Source organism: Ostrea edulis, chromosome 1 (assembly GCF_947568905.1).
Source record: "Ostrea edulis chromosome 1, xbOstEdul1.1, whole genome shotgun sequence".
NCBI lineage: Eukaryota > Metazoa > Mollusca > Bivalvia > Ostreida > Ostreidae > Ostrea > Ostrea edulis.
The window spans coordinates 107,166,764-107,185,610 of record NC_079164.1 but is presented as its reverse complement, the minus strand read 5'-3'; the positions used below and the strand labels follow the sequence as shown (position 1 = coordinate 107,185,610).

At 35.3% G+C, this 18,847-nt stretch overlaps 2 protein-coding genes across 2 annotated transcripts; one reads left to right on the top strand and one right to left on the bottom strand.

The window, feature by feature from the left end:
* The first annotated feature begins 48 nt into the window (after nucleotides 1–48).
* LOC125667299 (putative tyrosinase-like protein tyr-3) lies at nucleotides 49–3,391 on the top strand. Its single transcript, XM_056153213.1, has 4 exons — nucleotides 49–183; nucleotides 314–640; nucleotides 1,374–1,489; nucleotides 2,385–3,391. Exons 1-4 carry the CDS (start codon nucleotides 139–141, stop codon nucleotides 3,373–3,375), a joined length of 1,479 nt encoding a protein of 492 aa, XP_056009188.1. The 5' UTR covers nucleotides 49–138; the 3' UTR covers nucleotides 3,376–3,391.
* A 44-nt stretch (nucleotides 3,392–3,435) lies between these two features.
* Nucleotides 3,436–18,812, bottom strand: LOC125667287 (uncharacterized). Its single transcript, XM_048900710.2, has 9 exons — nucleotides 18,679–18,812; nucleotides 16,182–18,453; nucleotides 15,826–15,940; nucleotides 13,044–13,196; nucleotides 12,556–12,667; nucleotides 12,193–12,324; nucleotides 11,930–12,034; nucleotides 9,646–9,825; nucleotides 3,436–6,951 (listed from the first exon to the last, which is right to left on the bottom strand). The coding sequence occupies exons 2-9, from the start codon at nucleotides 18,383–18,385 to the stop codon at nucleotides 6,761–6,763; spliced, it is 3,192 nt and encodes a 1,063-aa protein (XP_048756667.2). The 5' UTR covers nucleotides 18,386–18,453; nucleotides 18,679–18,812; the 3' UTR covers nucleotides 3,436–6,760.
* Between the last annotated feature and the right edge of the window lie 35 nt (nucleotides 18,813–18,847).

Here is an 18,847-nt window from a genome sequence, read left to right as displayed (position 1 = left end):
TATGAACAAAATACACGTAATATGCCCCGAGGTTAAGAGTACAAAAACGTATTCAGTACACGAAGAGGTCTCCTTGTGGTAGTGGTATTTGTAAGCAAGTATTGGGTGCCATGTTTGTAATTTCATGATGGACCATTCATGAATTATTCAACTAAGGAACAGGATTTTTCTGACAAAAACATGGTATGTGACAAAAATTGAATCCTTGAAATGATTTGATAGAAATTAATGCTGCTTTTGAAACATGCATGAGAGTGGACAACAAAATCAGCACTCTGGATTGAATTAGTACTTCGCTACTGTTGCATTGTAGTTTTTCTGTATCCTGCTGCTGGGAAAAATGACTCAAATTATGGGTCAAGGTGTATTCATTAACCCAGTTAACATCAATGGCACAGTGAAGATTGAATTTTTGGAATTTGAGCAGGCACTGGATTTTGACATCCATGATGAATCCATGTTTGCCACGTCAGATCCTAGGTTCGAGTTCCCCCTAACAGAAATCGACATCTCTTGGCTGAACTCTCTGTTCATACTTCCCAAGAAAGGAGAAACTAGAATTAGGAAGGAATACCGTCTGTTAAGTGACAAAGAAAGGGAGAACTTCCATGCTGCAGTCAATCTGCTTAAAAATGACAGTGTAAGATCCAACATGTGTATGAAATAGAACAACACCTGACATATTACATACACTTATTTCGTTCATTTAAATGACCTTTCAGTAAGGGGTGAGATCAAAAGTTCAATGTCTGACAAAAAAATAAACTCACAGTTTTCACCAAGAACCCCCCCCCCCCCCCCTTTAAAACTACATATGATGAATGTTGAAACTAATCAACAAGTAAAAACATACGAGTATAAATAATACTGTGTACCTTTTCTACTGTTTGTTCACAAATGAATGTGTACATTAAAACTATTAAATGTTCATTAAAATGTAATATTATTAGGTAGTTTTTAACAGTCGCTTGTCTTTTTTCTTTTTCCACTAAAGTGTAATTGATGTTGGATGACAAACATATGGGAGATTTTACTCCCTCCAAACCATTTGAATTTTGATTTTCATCCCACATCGATCTTTTGATCTCATCCCTAACATCAGTCAGCTTCATTCTATTAGTTTTTGGGTGAAGCATTACTTCACGTTAGACATTAAACCTATTTGTAGAATAAAATCTTAGAAAAAAAGGGAAAAGTTTGTAAATTAACTGATCTTTCTTTTATAAATGGTTATTGTAGCTATAGTGCTCTTTAAATGTACTATATATACTAAATGTACAATATATACTAAATGTACTATATATACTAAATGTTCATCAGAAATTTGTAAACATCTCTAAAAATGTCAAAATAATGTCTTTAATGCGATGCAGACAGTAAGCCTGAACAAGTACGACCTTCTAGCCAACATCCACTCCAGGTCATCCAGTAACACGGCAGCTCATGGAGGACCAGGATTTCTTGGTTGGCACAGGGTCTTCCTATTGTTGTAAGTAGATTTCAACAATGTTCTCTTTACAAATTGGAAAAATGTTGATATAGCAGTATGTTTTTAAATGTTGGTCCCATATAACAGGCTGGGAGAAGAAGGTCCCTACTTTCTGGGTGAAAATGTGAACACCAAACAAATAGTATTTTACCAGTTTTGTTTCACATTTGGAACAGATATGGGAGGTGAGAGGAATTTGGGTCATAGGTCAAGGTCAGTCAGTGGTTGAATGTAACAATGTCATGGGCATCATTTAAATACATTCTGTGCTATCACAGTTTTCTTTCTCATACTTGGTAGAGAGAAAATTGGGGTCATAGGTCAAGTTCAGTGATTGAATGTAACACTGTCATGGGCACCATAAAAATATTAGTATAACATTTTTTTGGTCTCATACTTTGTACAAATATAGCAGGAAGTGGTATATTTTTGGATTTACAGGGCATAGGTCACAATCAGTAACATATTGTAAATGTAAGGATACAACAGCAGGAATATTGTATAATTTCCAAGCCTCATCCATGCTCAACATACATAGTTGGCAGGAGGGAGAACATTTTTGATGAAGCAGGGTCATAGGGAACCATCGGTCTATAATCAATTGAAACGGTAGACACAATGAAAAGAATCGTGCCACTTGATCCTTCAGCTTCATAGAGTATGTAGGTGGAAGGGAAAATATGTATATTAATGTCTAGATCAAATGTCAAGAAATATTTATCTAACAGCAATGTTTGAGAATGGTATTCATTGAATGTTGCTCTTCTGTGAGAGGATCCTTTGCTTGGGTTGTCACTTATCATTGATTTAATATGTACAGTAAAAGTCAGTATCAACAAATGAACTGAACCACATGCTAGAAATTGTTCCTCTCAAAAATCTTTTCCACTTTCAGATTTGAAAATGCCCTGAGACAGAAGATTCCAAATGTCACCCTACCTTACTGGGACTGCACCCTAGATGAACCTCTCCCCCACCCCTCGGAATCTGTGATGTGGTCACATTTATTCCTTGGTAATGGAGATGGGGAAGTAAAAACTGGACCTTTCAAAAACTGGGACACACAGTTCGGTTTTGGTTTACTACATCGTCAAGTGTCTTCCCTCAGGCATCTAATGAGTGCTAACGACCTTGAAAACATCCTTGAGGAAAATTACCTTGGCAACATCAGTTACCCCAACACAAAGTCAAGCAAAAATCTTGAACAGCTTCACAACAATGTACATGTATGGGTTGGTGGGGTCATGAAGAAGATAGAAATAGGTGCCTTTGACCCAGTTTTCTATGTCCTTCATACATTCATTGATAAAGTGTGGGAGGACTTTCGAATGCAACAGAGGTCAAGTGGCATTAACCCTACAAAAGATTACCCAGAATTCTATGGCAGGAAGAATCATGCTCCATTTGCCCCGATGGGACTTGGAAACCTTGTGGTTATTGATGGGATTAGTGACGTATGGAATGAAGAAATCATGTATCTTACTACTTTGTGTACAAATAATTCTTCAAATATGTGTGGATCAAAGTTTCTAAAGTGTGGTCATTCAAAAAGATGTGCATCAAAAACAATACAAGAAGTAGCAGAATCCACAGAGACCAATGAAACCGGTGATCCAGATGAAGCCATTCTCCATAACAATTCTACATTTAAATCATATAATCTTTACATCAAATCAAATTTACAAGTTATCCTTCACAGTGACCTTTACAGCAACTTTTTACACTTTTACAATGATGGGAAAGGAACAGACATTGTCCCTGCATTTCCGATAACATATGTGCAAAATAACTTTCAACTCGCCAGAGAACTGTACAGATTTCATTTGAAGTCGCCTTTGGATTCCCGAAATTTTCAACAAATGTATATGCTTTTTCCATCTGAATAAAATGAAATTTCCAGTCCATTAGTATACTCCATTTTAGTCTCATCACATCATTAACTTGACTTGTCAATTCTAGCATGATTTATTTTTTGCATTGGCATGTACATGATTGATCATAAATACACATATATAATACATGTATAGAGAATACAAATACATACACTTATTATGCTTCCATATTCTGAAACCCTTAAAATATTTGATACCGCAAACAACCTAGTAATTAGAAGCCTACATATTCTCTATTTAAAACAGTATAATTACATAGTACATCAAATTAGAAAATACAAGTCCCCACCATTAAGAACCCCCTAAATCACTGTACACTTCATTTGTATATTCATTCTTACAAACACTGGTACATGAATCATTATAGTCAACATATCTTAATCTACCACTCTTCACTCTTTTTTACCTGACAGGTTGAAACATATCATTTACTGGTAATAATATAATGTAAAACAAACTTTAAAAATTGTCCTATGCAGCAATAATTGTCTATAGTTTAACATTACTGCTATGACTTATACTGGCAATTGTTTTAATTCAGTTTGTTCTTAAAATATACTAATTTTGACATATTGCAGGTACTCATTTTCAGACCTCATCTCATCATAAGAATATGAAATTGGGATTCTTATCAAAGCAACAAAATAATGATAATCAGCAACAGGAAACTTGCAAAATCATACATAATTCAGTAATGTATAACTGTAAAATCTTCAGCTCATCTTAATCAGGTATGAATCTTCAGTTAACCTTAATCAGGTATGAATCTTCAGTAAACCTTGATCAGGTATGAATATTCAGTTAACCTTAATCAGGTATGAATCTTCAGTAAACCTTAATCAGGTATGAATATTCAGTTAACCTTAATCAGGTATGAATCTTCAGTACACCTTAATCAGGTATGAATCTTCAGTACACCTTAATCAGGTATGAATCTTCAGGTAACCTTAATCAGGTATGAATCTTCAGGTAACCTTAATCAGGTATGAATCTTCAGTAAACCTTAATCAGGTATGAATCTTCAGGTAACCTTAATCAGGTATGAATCTTCAGTAAACCTTAATCAGGTAAGAATCTTCAGTTCATCTTAATCAGGTATGAATCTTCAGTAAACCTTAATCAGGTATGCACCAACAATAATTGTTTGACATTCTTCTAACATAGAAAATATCCGTGATAGAGTAAAAAAAAGCATCTTTTTATGAAAATAAAATATACAACCAAAAATATGCTTTTAAAGTACAGTGAACTGCAGCACCAAATTAAGACTTATTTGTTCTTTGCAATGGCCAGGAAACCTTTTAATAAACTTCATTTCATAATAGCTGAATGCACATATCTACATGATTATTAATCCAGCAAGCAATTAAAAATGAATACAAGACTCCAAGAACAAGAGTTAAATGTCTGGAAATCATCCAGCTTCACACACTCATAAAACTGTTAACTATACTTCTTTCAATGAAATAATGTACATGACAATAAAATTTAAACCAACATTCAAAAACAAAATAAAAACATGGGAAAACAATGCAAGATATACATATACATGTAATGTCTTCATTCACATTTCTGCTTTTGGTTTGACTAATGGAATATCAATAATACATGCATGTTCAAATGTTAGGTGTGATATTTTTTTTTCTTCAACATAATTGATATTATAATTAATTAATGAATAAAAAATAAAGTCAATTGCAAAGGATAATTACTCAGAATAACGTTCTCAAACTAAAAGATCCCTTGCTATAATTGAAAGAAAGTTAATTCATAGGTGTACCATATTTTCTGACAATCGGCCACTACTTCTTTCTATGAGGAGCTGGCTGAAAACCAATAAAGTGAAGAACCCTTTCTCAAGCTCAAATCTTAAAAAATTAGGAGTATAAATGAGCAAAACTGGCCAAAATGTTAATGAATTCTTTGATCAAGATGTCTAGTTCAACGAGACTTCAGATAATTTTCCTAGAAATGTCAGAGGAATATTTTTTAATACTTGCATACACTTTTTTATGTGAAAATTGTTCAATCAATACCCGTTTTTTTAAATAAAATATTCCCAATGTTTTCATTTCTATTTCAATCCATTTCACACCATGCTTCTGATGTGCTGATGCTTTCCATTTTAGGAGTAAGTTGTTAATTTGTTATTATAAGATTGAAATTAATATACTATCATAATTAGACAAGATAGTTTTCATCTCTTTATGAAATGACAAACCAGTGTTAAATAAACATCATTGGTTGTCAATCATACCGGTAACCTGTGTACACAAATGTTTAGGGAGCTAACTACATCAAGACTTATACATTTTATGATACATCACAAAAATGGCGAATCAAATGTTTTGTGAAATTACTGGTAACAAGCGATTTGTTTGTATATTTACGTAGCTCAGTGGATAAGGTATGCGGTTACTGACCTGCAGATTCCAAGTTCAAATTGGCCAGTGTATTATTTAATAAAATAATTTTTTTTATTAAATTAAGCCCCCCCCCTCCCACCCGCATATTTTTTTTAGCCTTTTTGACATATGTACTTATTACATATCATTCTATCTTTCATGATTAAATCAATTTGCACTGATTTGATAAACTCTTTCAACCTTAATACAGATCACATTGATGGTCATGATTAGTCAGGACAGCATGAGTCACTAGTCTGGATTAGGCCCTCAGATCTATACAAAATGAACACGGCAAATTAGAAGCACATTTCGACTGTGAACTGAATCCAGGCACATCTTGGGATATCCTGATATACCACAGCAGCATTATCTTAACTACAGATTAAAAAAGAGTGCTCGATCAGCATGGACAGCCCGAGTCATTAGTCTAGCCAAAATTTGGACAAAATTGACCTATTGCTTTGATGATTTATGAAATAAAATGATTAACCAGTATTTTAATTTATTAAACGTAAACTCATTTGCTTTTAAGTCAGCGTTATTGTCTTAACTATAAATACAACTGGTAACACGTTTCTCGGAAATGTACTCTCAGTGTAGGTCAATGACCGGAATTTATTGTCGGGAATAACAGCAGGCTTTCTTCTGCATGCCACAGATCTAAGGTTTCTTCAAAAATTGGGGCTAGAAATGAAAACTGATGTCTAAATAAAAGAGTGGCCAATTGTCTTAAAAACATGGTAGTGTAAGGTTTTCAAAATTACTAACATTTATTGAATTTAACTATTAAGTGTCAGTGTTAGAAAAAAATAAATATGGAAAGACTGAAGTTGAAGCCACCTGAAAGTAATGCTCAGAAGCAACAAATTACCAAGGTGATGATACAGGGCACCACATTACCAAGGTGATGATACAGCGCACCACGTTACCAAGGTGATGATACAGGAAGTGTCACGGGTGACAGAGCATGCTTAGTCTTTGCATTCCAGTTCAGGTGCACTAAAAAGCTCTTGAGCCACTTCAGTATTCTGACGAACAAACAGCGTGATGCCTGCTCGGTAGGCTGCTGGGATAGCAATGTGGGAGGTCAGCTGGGCGCGGTAATTGGGTGGTTGTTGATACATAGCAGTGCAGGCCTCTCGAAGAACATTTACTACCTGACCTAAAGTTAGAAATAAGGGGGGAAAAATTATGTTAAAATTGCAATGTAACAATTTTGCTTCAACCAGGTGTAGTACCCAAGTGGTTAAGGCACCCACTTAGCAATTAAAAGGTCTCAGATTTGATCCCCAGTGGCAGTGTCAAACCCAAGGCATTTAAAATAAGTAGTGACTGTTGCTTCACCAAGTGCCTGGCCTTAGAAGTGAAAGTTGTGGGTCTTTCAGATGAGAGGATAAAAACTGAGGTCCCATGTCACTGTAGGTGAACTCTCACTCCTACAGCCTTCAGACCCATGTAAAGGTCAAAATTCAGACCCATGTAAAGGTCAAAATTTGGGACACTTCACCAAGAGCTGGAGATCTCTCTAAATCAGTGAAAAATTCTCAAATAGGATGTATAACAACAAAGAAACTACACGTGTTAATACACACATGTCAATACACCACATGTCAATACTACACATGTCAATACTACACATGTCAATACACACATGTCAATACTACACAAGTCAATACACACATGTCAATACTACACATGTCAATACTACACACGTCAATACACCACATGTCAATACTACACACATGTTAATACACACATGTCAATACTACACACATGTTAATACACACATGTCAATACTACACACGTCAATACTACACGTGTCAATACTACACATGTCAATACTACACATGTCAATACTACACAAGTCAATACACACATGTCAATACACCACATGTCAATACTACACACGTCAATACACCACATGTCAATACTACACACATGTTAATACTACACATGTCAATACTACACATGTCAATACTACACGTGTCAATACTACACATGTCAATACACACATGTCAATACTACACAAGTCAATACACACATGTCAATACTACACATGTCAATACACACATGTCAATACTACACAAGTCAATACACACATGTCAATACACCACATGTCAATACACACATGTCAATACTACACATGTCAATACTACACGTGTCAATACTACACACGTCAATACACATATGTCAATACTACACACATGTCAATACTACACACGTCAATACACACATGTCAATACTACACGTCAATACTACACACGTCAATACTACACACATGTCAATACTACACGTGTCAATACACACATGTCAATACTACACATGTCAATACACATATGTCAATACTACACACATGTCAATACTACACACGTCAATACACACATGTCAATACTACACGTCAATACTACACACGTCAATACTACACATGTCAATACTACACGTGTCAATACTACACGTGTCAATACACACGTCAATACACACACGTCAATACACACATGTCAATACTACACGTGTCAATACTACACACATGTCAATACTACACGTGTCAATACACACATGTCAATACTACACGTGTCAATACTACACGTGTCAATACACACGTCAATACACACACGTCAATACTACACACGTCAATACTACACACGTCAATACTACACACGTCAATACTACACACGTCAATACTACACATGTCAATACTACACACATGTCAATACTACACATGTCAGTACTACACATGTCAATACTACACACGTGTCAATACTACACACATGTCAATACTACACATCAATACACACATGTCAATACACACATGTCAATACTACACATGTCAATACTACACACGTGTCAATACTACACACGTGTAAATACTACACACATGTCAATACTACACATCAATACACACACGTCAATACACACATGTCAATACTACACGTGTCAATACTACACATGTCAATATACACATGTCAATACTACACAAGTCAATACACACACATCAATACTACACATGTCAATATACACATGCCAATACTACACAAGTCAATACACACACGTCAATACTACACACGTCAATACACATATGTTAATACTACACATGTCAATACACACATGGACAGGAAACTTGATGTAGATCTGTAATTGCATGATATAAGTACAAACCAAAAATCAATTCATTATCTGAATCCACAGTGTAAAAAAGGGGCAAGGAAACTGTGAGCTTTTTGAAATTTTCAGTTCAAGGGCCAAATGTCCACTGACAGTTAAATTAAAGTGAAACTTACATTTGTAAATCATTGATATATAACTACACTCCAAATATAAGCAATGTTTGCAGGAAAAAAAATGTCTGGAAAACTGAATTTGATGAAATTTTCAAATCCCGAGAGTCCACTGAAAATAATTTAATTTAAACTATATTTTATTCCCAAAGTGAATGGGATCAGGCAGCAGGCATAGCCTATTTATGCCCTCTCCCTACAACACTGAAAATAGGTTTATCAGAGCGAAACTTACACTGATCTATAACTCACCAACAGACTGTAGCTTGATCTATAACTCACCAATAGACTGTAGCTTGATCTATAACTCACCAACAGACTGTAGCTTGATCTATAACTCACCAACAGACTGTAGCTTGATCTATAACTCACCAACAGACTGTAGCTTGATCTATAACTCACCAACAGACTGTAGCTTGATCTATAACTCACCAACAGATTGTAGCTTTGTTCATTTTAAGAGGACTATCAAAGACTTACGCAAAAGTTAGGACAGCTATTGTGACACCAGACTTCAAGATCATGGTTTCCAAAACCTTAGATCCACGACACTTTTTTGTCTAAATTTTGAAAATAAGTACCTAATACATTCATTTCATTCCATCTTTTGTCCTTCTTGGTGATTAGATCATTTAGTGGTGACCAATCACGAAAACGGTTGACCACATCCTGCCGTCGGATCAGGAGAATGGAATCACTGGTTAGCTGTTCCATAATGGTCTCCTCGGGAACAATTTCTAATGGATTTGTCAAGTAAACACCTGAAATGTTTTTTCAAAGTTCTAGTATAGACATGTGCTATAGAGAAATCTTGAAAATCTTTCAACAAAAACAAGAGGCCCGTGGACCACAATGCTCACAAGAGTCACCTTGGCCCTGCTATTTTTCAGAATATTTGTACAGGTCTTGTTTATTTTCCACATCCCCATATTATGACCCCACCCTAGCTCCATGGGGTCATGACTTAACTGAACTTGAGTCCAAACAATAAAGGATGTTTCATTATCAATGTTACCAGCACGGCCTTACTGTCCTGGAGAAATTTCTTTAATTTTCCACTCACTATATTCATGTAATATGTTAAATTTGATCCCCAATTTTAACCCCAGTGTCCATAATTTGAAAAGCAAAAAAAATCTAATCGACTTCCGAATATTTGCATGCCCTGGTATTATCATGATTTAGTGTAGCCCTGCTGTCTTGAACAAAAATTTTTAAAATTTCCTACATTCTCTCATGTAAAACTTTGAATTCCTATTTTATTTCCATCCTTGCCCCCTGGGCAGGGACCATGATTTGATCAATTATGAATCTGCACTACATCTGAATACTTGAATATCAATCTGACTAATCATGGTCAGATTTATATTCACATGTAAAACCTTGATCCCCTATTGTGGCCCCATCCTATCTCCGAGATCTGCACTATCTGAGGTTGATTGCATACTAATTATGGTCCTGTTCTTGAAGATTTTCAAATTTTCTTCCCATATATTTCCTTGTAAATCTTTGAATCAATCAATATATGATATTTCAAAACAAATATGTACTGTAAGTGTATTTTCCCAATAACTGAGCATTTTAAAAAACCTATTTTACTTTATAGATTTAAGCAGTGTGGTGTATTCTTACAGTCAGTGATAATCAGGAGTTGCACATACTGTCATTTGGAAGTTTAAGAAGTCTCAATGTGTTTCAACATAATTTTTTTATTTATGAATGTTAAACATTTGATGTTTTGAAAATCAGTAGACCTACATGTACCTTCTTTCTATCTAAATAGCAATCTACAATGCCAAGTTTTCTAGTCGGCAGTGATATCAATGATAAGTTGCATTCGCTGGTAATCAGAAAATGTTTGAACTTGATAAAAAAATAATTGTAATTCTATTAAAATGAATTTATAAACCCAAATTCTGAAACTTCCATCTCCTGTGTATTTTCTCGCTGGAACGTGAACAGTTTCATGCCAAATATATCTAAGGCATTCATTGAATTTCATTTTTCTTGTGGCATAAATTGTAGCGGTTTCAATGTGATTTTTCCAAAATAAAACTGAGGCTGAATAAACCTCCGAAACACCACCTAATTCAGACACATATGCAAGCTCTCTATTTCTCTGAGTTTTCCTGTCGTTGGAATGTGGTAAACAATGAATTCAGATTGCATGTAAGGTGAAAATTTGATTTCCTACTGTGGTGCCACCTTACCCCCTTGGACCATGATTTGAGCATAATAATCAATTAAGAAGATTTTAAATTTGTTTTTCCAAGATATTCTCATTTAAAACTTTGATCCCCTATTGTGCCCCATTCTACATCTGGGAACCATGATTTGAAAAATTTTGAGTCAACTTTTTTAAAGGTAGTTTTCATAAAAGTTTTGTCTTTTCTGGCCTAGTGGTTCTTGAGAATATTTTTTAAAGCTGGCACTATATTTACTTTATTGGGGGCAACAAGTATTTGATTCCAGGACCCCATTATCTTTATTCTGGTGCTTTTGGAGCTATCTGATTGTGTCAATCCAGTTCTCACCACAATACATTCCTCACTATTTCTTAATTATCTCTCCTTGGAAAGGGATGTGGCCCTTCAATTGAACAACTTTGAATCCCCTTTATCCAATGATACTTTGTGATAAGTTTGGTTGAGATTGACCCATGGTTCGCAGACGGACAGAGGACAACAGGTGATCAGAAAAGCTCACTTGAGCTTACAGCTCGACAGGTGACCTAATAATGATAGTGGGCCTAAGAAAAAATCAATCTATTAAGTTCCTTTCAGCATGATTTTAAAAATTCTCTCCCTAATCATTTTTGATATCAAAATTTATTTCAATAAGATGACAATATGAATGACAGCTCACCTTTGGAGCTAACTCCATAAATCATCTGATGATGCCAGGCATCAGGAATGGTCCAACCAGGTTTCACACCCCTTTGTAAATTCAATGTTGCAATAGGAACAGCACCTGACATAAAAAAACATATTTTAAGTTAGGCTTTTTTTAAAATATGAAATCTCATTGGTAGTAATCAATTTTAGAATACTACACTATTTCACTTTGAACATGTATTATATGGTCATAATGATAATGTGTTATAATCTATGGGTTTTCTAAATGTTTACCTTTCTTTATCCAATCTCCTAGCCATTTCAGGAGTTCCACTTTTCTGGCAGGATAAAAGTGGAAAAATCTTCCCTGTATGGTACCTCGGGTCAGATTCTGAACACCCTCAATCAGCTGCTGTGCTGTTGTACCTATAAAGTTCAAAGTTTCCCTTCATTTCCATAAAATACAACATTTAATTCATTCCCATCATTGCATATCAATTGTACAAAAAATATTCCACTTTTTAGATTGACTTCAACAATTCTAATATGAAAATTATTGTATACTAATTTTGATAAAACAACAGAGTTCATGAATTTATTTCCAGTAACTTTAAGCAGTATAAGCCTGATAAACAGATAAACTGTAGGTGATCTTACCTGCCACAGATCGAGAAAACAAATAGTAACTGATTGGTGCCGTTTCCATTCTGGAGTTAGTAACAATTTTCTTGCAAACTTCTTCCTTATCAACTTGATAATCGAATGCTTTCTGTAAATAAAACAATTACACATGGATATAATCTATTGTTCTAAATATAGCTTTCATCCTCTTTTCTATGCACGGATGCATTTCCATATTTTCTTTGGTATAAAACAATTTTTCAATGGTATAATGGACAGTAGATCTTGATCAGCAATCCGTCTTTAAATGTCTAAATTTGCCATTAACAATACTTCATTCATGTGCAACAGACGATCATACGAGATCTACGTAAACCTCCACCATGTGCAGTCAGCTAACTACTGTATAATCATTTGTTTTAGTGGGGTGAGATTTCTGTGGTTGAAGAAGTTCAGTTGTTCCTGGAAGATTTCATTTGTGGGTTAGCCCATGAAAACAATGAACATCCAACCCCGATACTTACAAGCACAGTTAGTATTGCAGTGGGCCCACAAGCTGATGTTCCGATCTGTTTCACCTGCAGTAGATAGGCCTCATATTCGTGCCATATCATCACCTTTTCTACATCCACAGGTCTGCGACCATGTCTCCGTCGCCTGTCAAACTTACACACCACCTGTGAAACATACAAACTAATTCGTTACATGGGATTACGTACTTGTACACGGTTCATTCTAATATTTTCTAATGACATTCCTATCTAAATCATTTAAAATTTAAGATTTTGAAATCCTTAAACATCAAGGAAATACTATGCAATCAACATCACACAAGATTTGATGTAGCTATATATAGGTGATGAGATTTCATGGTAGCTTTATGATATGAGATCCTTGTGCTTGGGTTTTTTCTGCCAAGTAATTCAAAACACAAACTCCCACAAGAGAACTGGAAATAGTACATAATACACAAGTCACAAGCTTATGTAGGGTTTAGAATTTTACTTAATCAAAGTAGTGCCAGCCATCACCAAGCTATGGCATACTTCCTGTTGCATCATATGAATATAAGATCCTAGCTTAAAAACTGTCACAGGAGGTAAATAGAGAAATATCTTCCAAACACTGACTACGTTTAACAACCTCTAACTTTTTTGAAACATTAAAGAAAATTAAAAAATTGTTGGGAATCAAAATCCTTGCAATATATGTAAATCTTCCAAGTTGTTTACAAAGGTCTCAGCTCGAAAATTGTGAAATGGACAAATCATGTACTCACTTCGTAATATTTCCTGAAAACTGACAAAGTTCAATAACCAGTAATTTTCTCATAAATTGAAGAAAATCAGAATCCTTGCCATATGAACATCTTCATTATCCATCAAATCACTAAGTAGTAGAAGGTCCTCACTTGAAGGAGACAAATCATGTACTCTCTATTTAATATTTCCTCAAAAACTCAGGAAATTAAACAAACTGCAATTTTCTCAAAAAGTGAAGGAAATCAAAATGCTACATGAAAAGTGTGGGAAGAGTTAGACAAATTATGTACTCTCTTTGTAAAATTGGATGTTTTCCCACAAACTGAAGAAGCTAGACATACAAATTATGTACTTTCTTTGTAAGTTGTAATGTTTCCTCAGGAGGTCAACAACCTGTAATTTTCTCAAAAATTGAAGAAAATCAAAATCCTTGCGAAATGCTCATCTTAAATACCCATACAAACACTTTGTAAAATAAGAAGGTCCTCACTTGAAAACTGAGGGAGGAGTTACACAGACAAATCATGTACTCTGATATAAAGGAAAAAAACTCCTGCAAGAGATGTCAAAATCAATCAATATTGCAACATCATCTTAAATGACCCTCAAAGAAGCTACACAGCGAGTTTCAGCTTGACAAGGGACAGAAAAATGAGAAACAGAAAACCAGACAGAGAGATGGACATGCGTACAAACATCACTGTTCCCAAATACTTCCTGTCTGAAGACGTATATAAAAATGCTGAAATACAACATTTATTTCATTCTCATCATTGCATATCAGTTGTATAACAAGAGTAACGCCAATGGTACATAATACGCCCGTGAAAAGCTAATATAGGGCATTTTTCTTGCATCATGATTTGTAGAACTTGCCTTCAAGTAGTATCAGCAATCATCAGAGTGTGACATACTTTCTTTGCATAAAAAAAACCCCAAGATAAATCATGTACTCTCTATGTAATATTTTCACTTGGCATAAGATGCATGTGTACCAAGTTTAATGGTCCTTACCCAATGAATCAGTCTGCATCCTGCTACTACGACCTTGACCTTAAGAAACAATAGGCATCCTCCACTTGGCATAAAGTGTTTGTGTACAAAGTTTGACGGTCCTAGCCCCAACATTTCGGTTTGTATACTGCCTACAAGGTTTTCTTACTAATTGATACTGTGACCTTGACCTTGAAAAATAATAGACATCTTCCTCTCATCATGGTGATTAAATGTACCAAGTTTCAATATCCTGGAGCTTATGGTTGTTTGTATCCTGCCTACAAGGTTTTCCAACCAAGTGATACTGCGACCTTGACCTTGAAAAACAATAGGCATCTTCATCTCATCATGGTGATCAAATGTACCAAGTTGCAATATTCTGGACCTTACGGTTCAGTTTGTATCCTGCCTACAATGTTTTCCTACTAAGTAATATTGACCTTGACCTTTAACTTTTGACCTTGAAAAACAATAGGCATCTTCCTCTCATCATGGTGATCAAATATACCAAGTTGTAATATCCTGGAGCTTATGGTTCGATTTGTATCCTGCCCACAAGGGTTTCCTAATAAGATTTCCTACTATGTGATATTACGACCTTGACTTTTGACCTTGAAAAACAATAGGCATCTTCCTCTCATCATGGTGATCAAATGTACCAGGTTGTAAAATCCTGGAGCTTACGGTTCAGTCTGTATCCTGCCCACAAGGTCCGGACAGACAGATGGACGGACGGATGAAGCCATACCATATTACATCCCGTCTTTGACGGGCGTATGAAAATTATATTTCACTTTTAATATTGACTTCAATTATTCTAATATGAAAATCATTGAATATTGAATTCTTTTTTTTTTTCAAATTAAATTTCTTTGTTAATTAAGAATACTAGTATTGGTACAGAAATCAGTAAATTTAAAACTCAAAGTTTATGCTCAAAAAATATGGTACAACAAGTTAAAAAAGTGATAAAAACTAAAAGGATCAAATAATTAAATCAATTTTTTTTTAGCAAAAGCATGCGTAGACCCTGATAAAAATCCTTTACCTTAGAATTATTATCACAGGAGTTTTCTTCTTGTACTGCATGTAAATTATCTATCGACGACAATGGTGTCCCCAGACTCTCAATATCTTCATATATTGGATCCTCTGAGCTCTCCCTATCATTGTCAAGAAAAGTGTTACACTGTAAATCATCTCATATGTAAAACACTGTATCTTCTGAAGTTACCCTTATCAATGTATTCATCTTAAGAATAGATTCTATAATAAAAATATGTATAACATCTTGTGTAGATACTTGTTTTCATCCTTTTCTTGATTTTATACAGAACTAGGTTCCCATAGTAACAGTTTTTAATAATCAATATATAAATCATTAATATTTCTCTTTGGCCTTACCCAGATGATTCATCCAGTTTATTTGGTAAAGGCATAATGACTGCATTTCTGACTGCATGCGTTGGATTCTCCAGGTCTTCTAGTACCATGCAAGGTCCACTCTCTTGTGGGAAATGTCCTAACTGCACATTACCTAAATGTTCCCTTCTAAGACGGAAACTCAAATTTTCTTCTTCATCTGATGAATCACAGGGAGCTGCAGATCTGTTCTCCTTTTCCAATGCTTTAAAAAACACTTTCTCTTTTCTGTTGCTCTCAGAATTCTGAAAGTTGGCTTGTGGCACTTTCTCATGTTTGTAAGTATCTAGGTAGTTAAAATGTTCATTATCATCTACACATAGATGAGGGTCATAGGATTCCATATTACACTCAACATCATCAAACTCAAACGAGTGTCTTCTCATGCTTAAATCATTTGTAACCCCTCCTTCAGCACCTTGCAAGTCATTGGAAGCATAGTCTAATGGATCATACATATAAAACTCTGGTGTATTCCTCTCAGCATTTCTTTGGTCTACCACACTAGGATTGTCCAGATCTTGACTAAATCGGAACATCTGTTGTAAGCTTGTTGCAGATGTTGGCACATCCGAGTCAACAGAATCTAAGAAGTCTATTTCTGGTGAGTACATGAAAGAAGAGTCAGACCCCGGCTTTTCACTGCTATCCTGACTGTTTTTTGTGATGTATTTAGGTCTACAGACAAATGCATTAGAAGACTGGCTCTCCATGTCATACCTAAGATTTGCTGTAACATCAGCAAAGGAGTCTGAGTGAGGTACTTCTAAATCATCACACACAGGGACAGGTGAATAATCTTGTTTTTTGAAATCCTTGGAGTTCTGGCAAGATAGTGGACTATGGATCTCATTCTCTTGTTTCACTCCATTTTCACAGATCTGACGAGATAAACTTGAGGATATATTCTCTGCTTCTGCATCATGTGAATCTTTTTCCTGATTCACTCCATACCCTTCATCTTCATCACTGGATGTGGAAGAATGCTCTGAACTGGATGCAAACATGTGACGACTTGCTCTAGAAGGAAAATCTGTTTCTATGTAGTCTCCAATCTCCTCCAAACTTTCTGAACTTGATGGTACCGTCACCTCCTCCACTACAATACCACCTCTGTTTTCCTGGATTTCAGATGAATTGTCATCATCTGCAATTTCCTCCAGGCTCTCTGAACTAGATGCATGTGTAAAAACTTCCTCAACTTGTTCTTCAATTTCAAGCATATCTTTTCCAATAATACCTTGTTCATAATCACTGGTTTTGTTTTCATGGTTAGAATTTTGAGAAGACAATTTATTTTCATTTGTCAAAGTCTCTGTTTCCTTTTCATTTGAATCACAACCAGAATTTTGAGAAGACCCATCACTGTCCTCAGGCACAGCTAATGGGGCTGATATTGGCATATCGTCAAACCTGGGAGGGAAATTTACATTCTGAACTTGTTCATGATGTCCATTAGCATGATTAGCAAAATCAACTTGTTCAGTTGCTCTAGATGGTAAATTAAGCTTTGAATTGGAGCTTTTATTTTTCTCTGAGTATTCCCTTTCATCACCTTCAGATTCTGTAGATGATCCAACACCACTTTTATGTAAGTTTCCATTTTCTGGAGAACTAAAACAATCACAGGAGTCATCAGAACTTGAACCAAGTTCCGGATAAATGTACGGCTCCCTTTTTGACTTTGAGCCAGCTTTCTTTTCTTGCTCTCTTCTATCTCTTCTGTGTTTAACAACACGACTCCATGACATGGACTTGGGTCTGTTTGCTTTTGGTGAATGTTTCCTGTTTGGCACACCATTAACTTGCTGTGGTTTCAAATATTTATTACAGTGGTTACAATTCACAACAGGAGTACTATTAACCAAAGCATTCGTTTCTCCTTGTGAACCAATATCAACATGGGATGATGATGTGATTTCTGAGTCATCATGCAAAAATCCATTTAAAGGCCCATTTAAACTGGAACCACCACCATTGAGAATATTATTATGACCCTCACTGTAAAATCCCGGGGAGTAAGGTTTCTCTTTTTGTTTCTCAGATGATTCTGGAGATGACTTCTCATTTTCACTCGAGTTCTGACTCAATGGGCTTTGTGCTCCATTCTGACACGGGTATTCAGTATTCTGATTAGTTGTGGGCATGATGTTTCCTCTCTGAAGCTCATGTCTACTTTTACGCATATTTAGTGATACACCCTACTACCGCCAATCTTCTGTCGCAGACAGACACCACCATCAGTATCATCATCCTAAATTATAAAGAAAAATCCACGGAAATTAGTTCTACGTTATTGGTACCATCTTTAAAAGTAGTTAAACAATGAGATTTGAGGAAAAAATTGATTTCAAATGTCAAACATTTCGTTTTCAGAAAATAGGGTGGTTTCTTTTATCTAACTGTTGTAAATAGATAGAAATTTTGGAGAATCTCATTACTTGTCAACTATCTGAACTTTCCACTTATAAAAACTCACCTGTATAGAATACTTGTAACTCGGAGGCAGAATATTCAACTCTTTTTCTATGTGTTTCGTCTGGGACAATTTTCTTCCGCCATATTGAATCAAAATACCTTTAGAACTCCTCTAACCTTATGATGTAAAGAAGTGGTTTGAATCCGAGGTGTTCCGAAGTCATAATTTT

Excerpts from the sequence above, each read along its gene's own strand:
- LOC125667299 (XM_056153213.1), top strand. The coding sequence starts at position 139 with ATGAATTATTCAACTAAGGAACAGGATTTTTCTGACAAAAACATG. Across the intron at positions 184-313 it reads ATTTTTCTGACAAAAACATG|TTTTTCTGTATCCTGCTGCT; the intron begins GTATGTGACAAA and ends GTTGCATTGTAG. Across the intron at positions 641-1,373 it reads ATCTGCTTAAAAATGACAGT|ACAGTAAGCCTGAACAAGTA; the intron begins GTAAGATCCAAC and ends AATGCGATGCAG.
- LOC125667287 (XM_048900710.2), bottom strand. The coding sequence starts at position 18,385 with ATGCGTAAAAGTAGACATGAGCTTCAGAGAGGAAACATCATGCCCACA. Across the intron at positions 13,197-15,825 it reads CCTGTGATAATAATTCTAAG|GTGGTGTGTAAGTTTGACAG; the intron begins GTAAAGGATTTT and ends TATGTTTCACAG. Across the intron at positions 12,035-12,192 it reads AGGAGATTGGATAAAGAAAG|GTGCTGTTCCTATTGCAACA; the intron begins GTAAACATTTAG and ends TTTTTATGTCAG.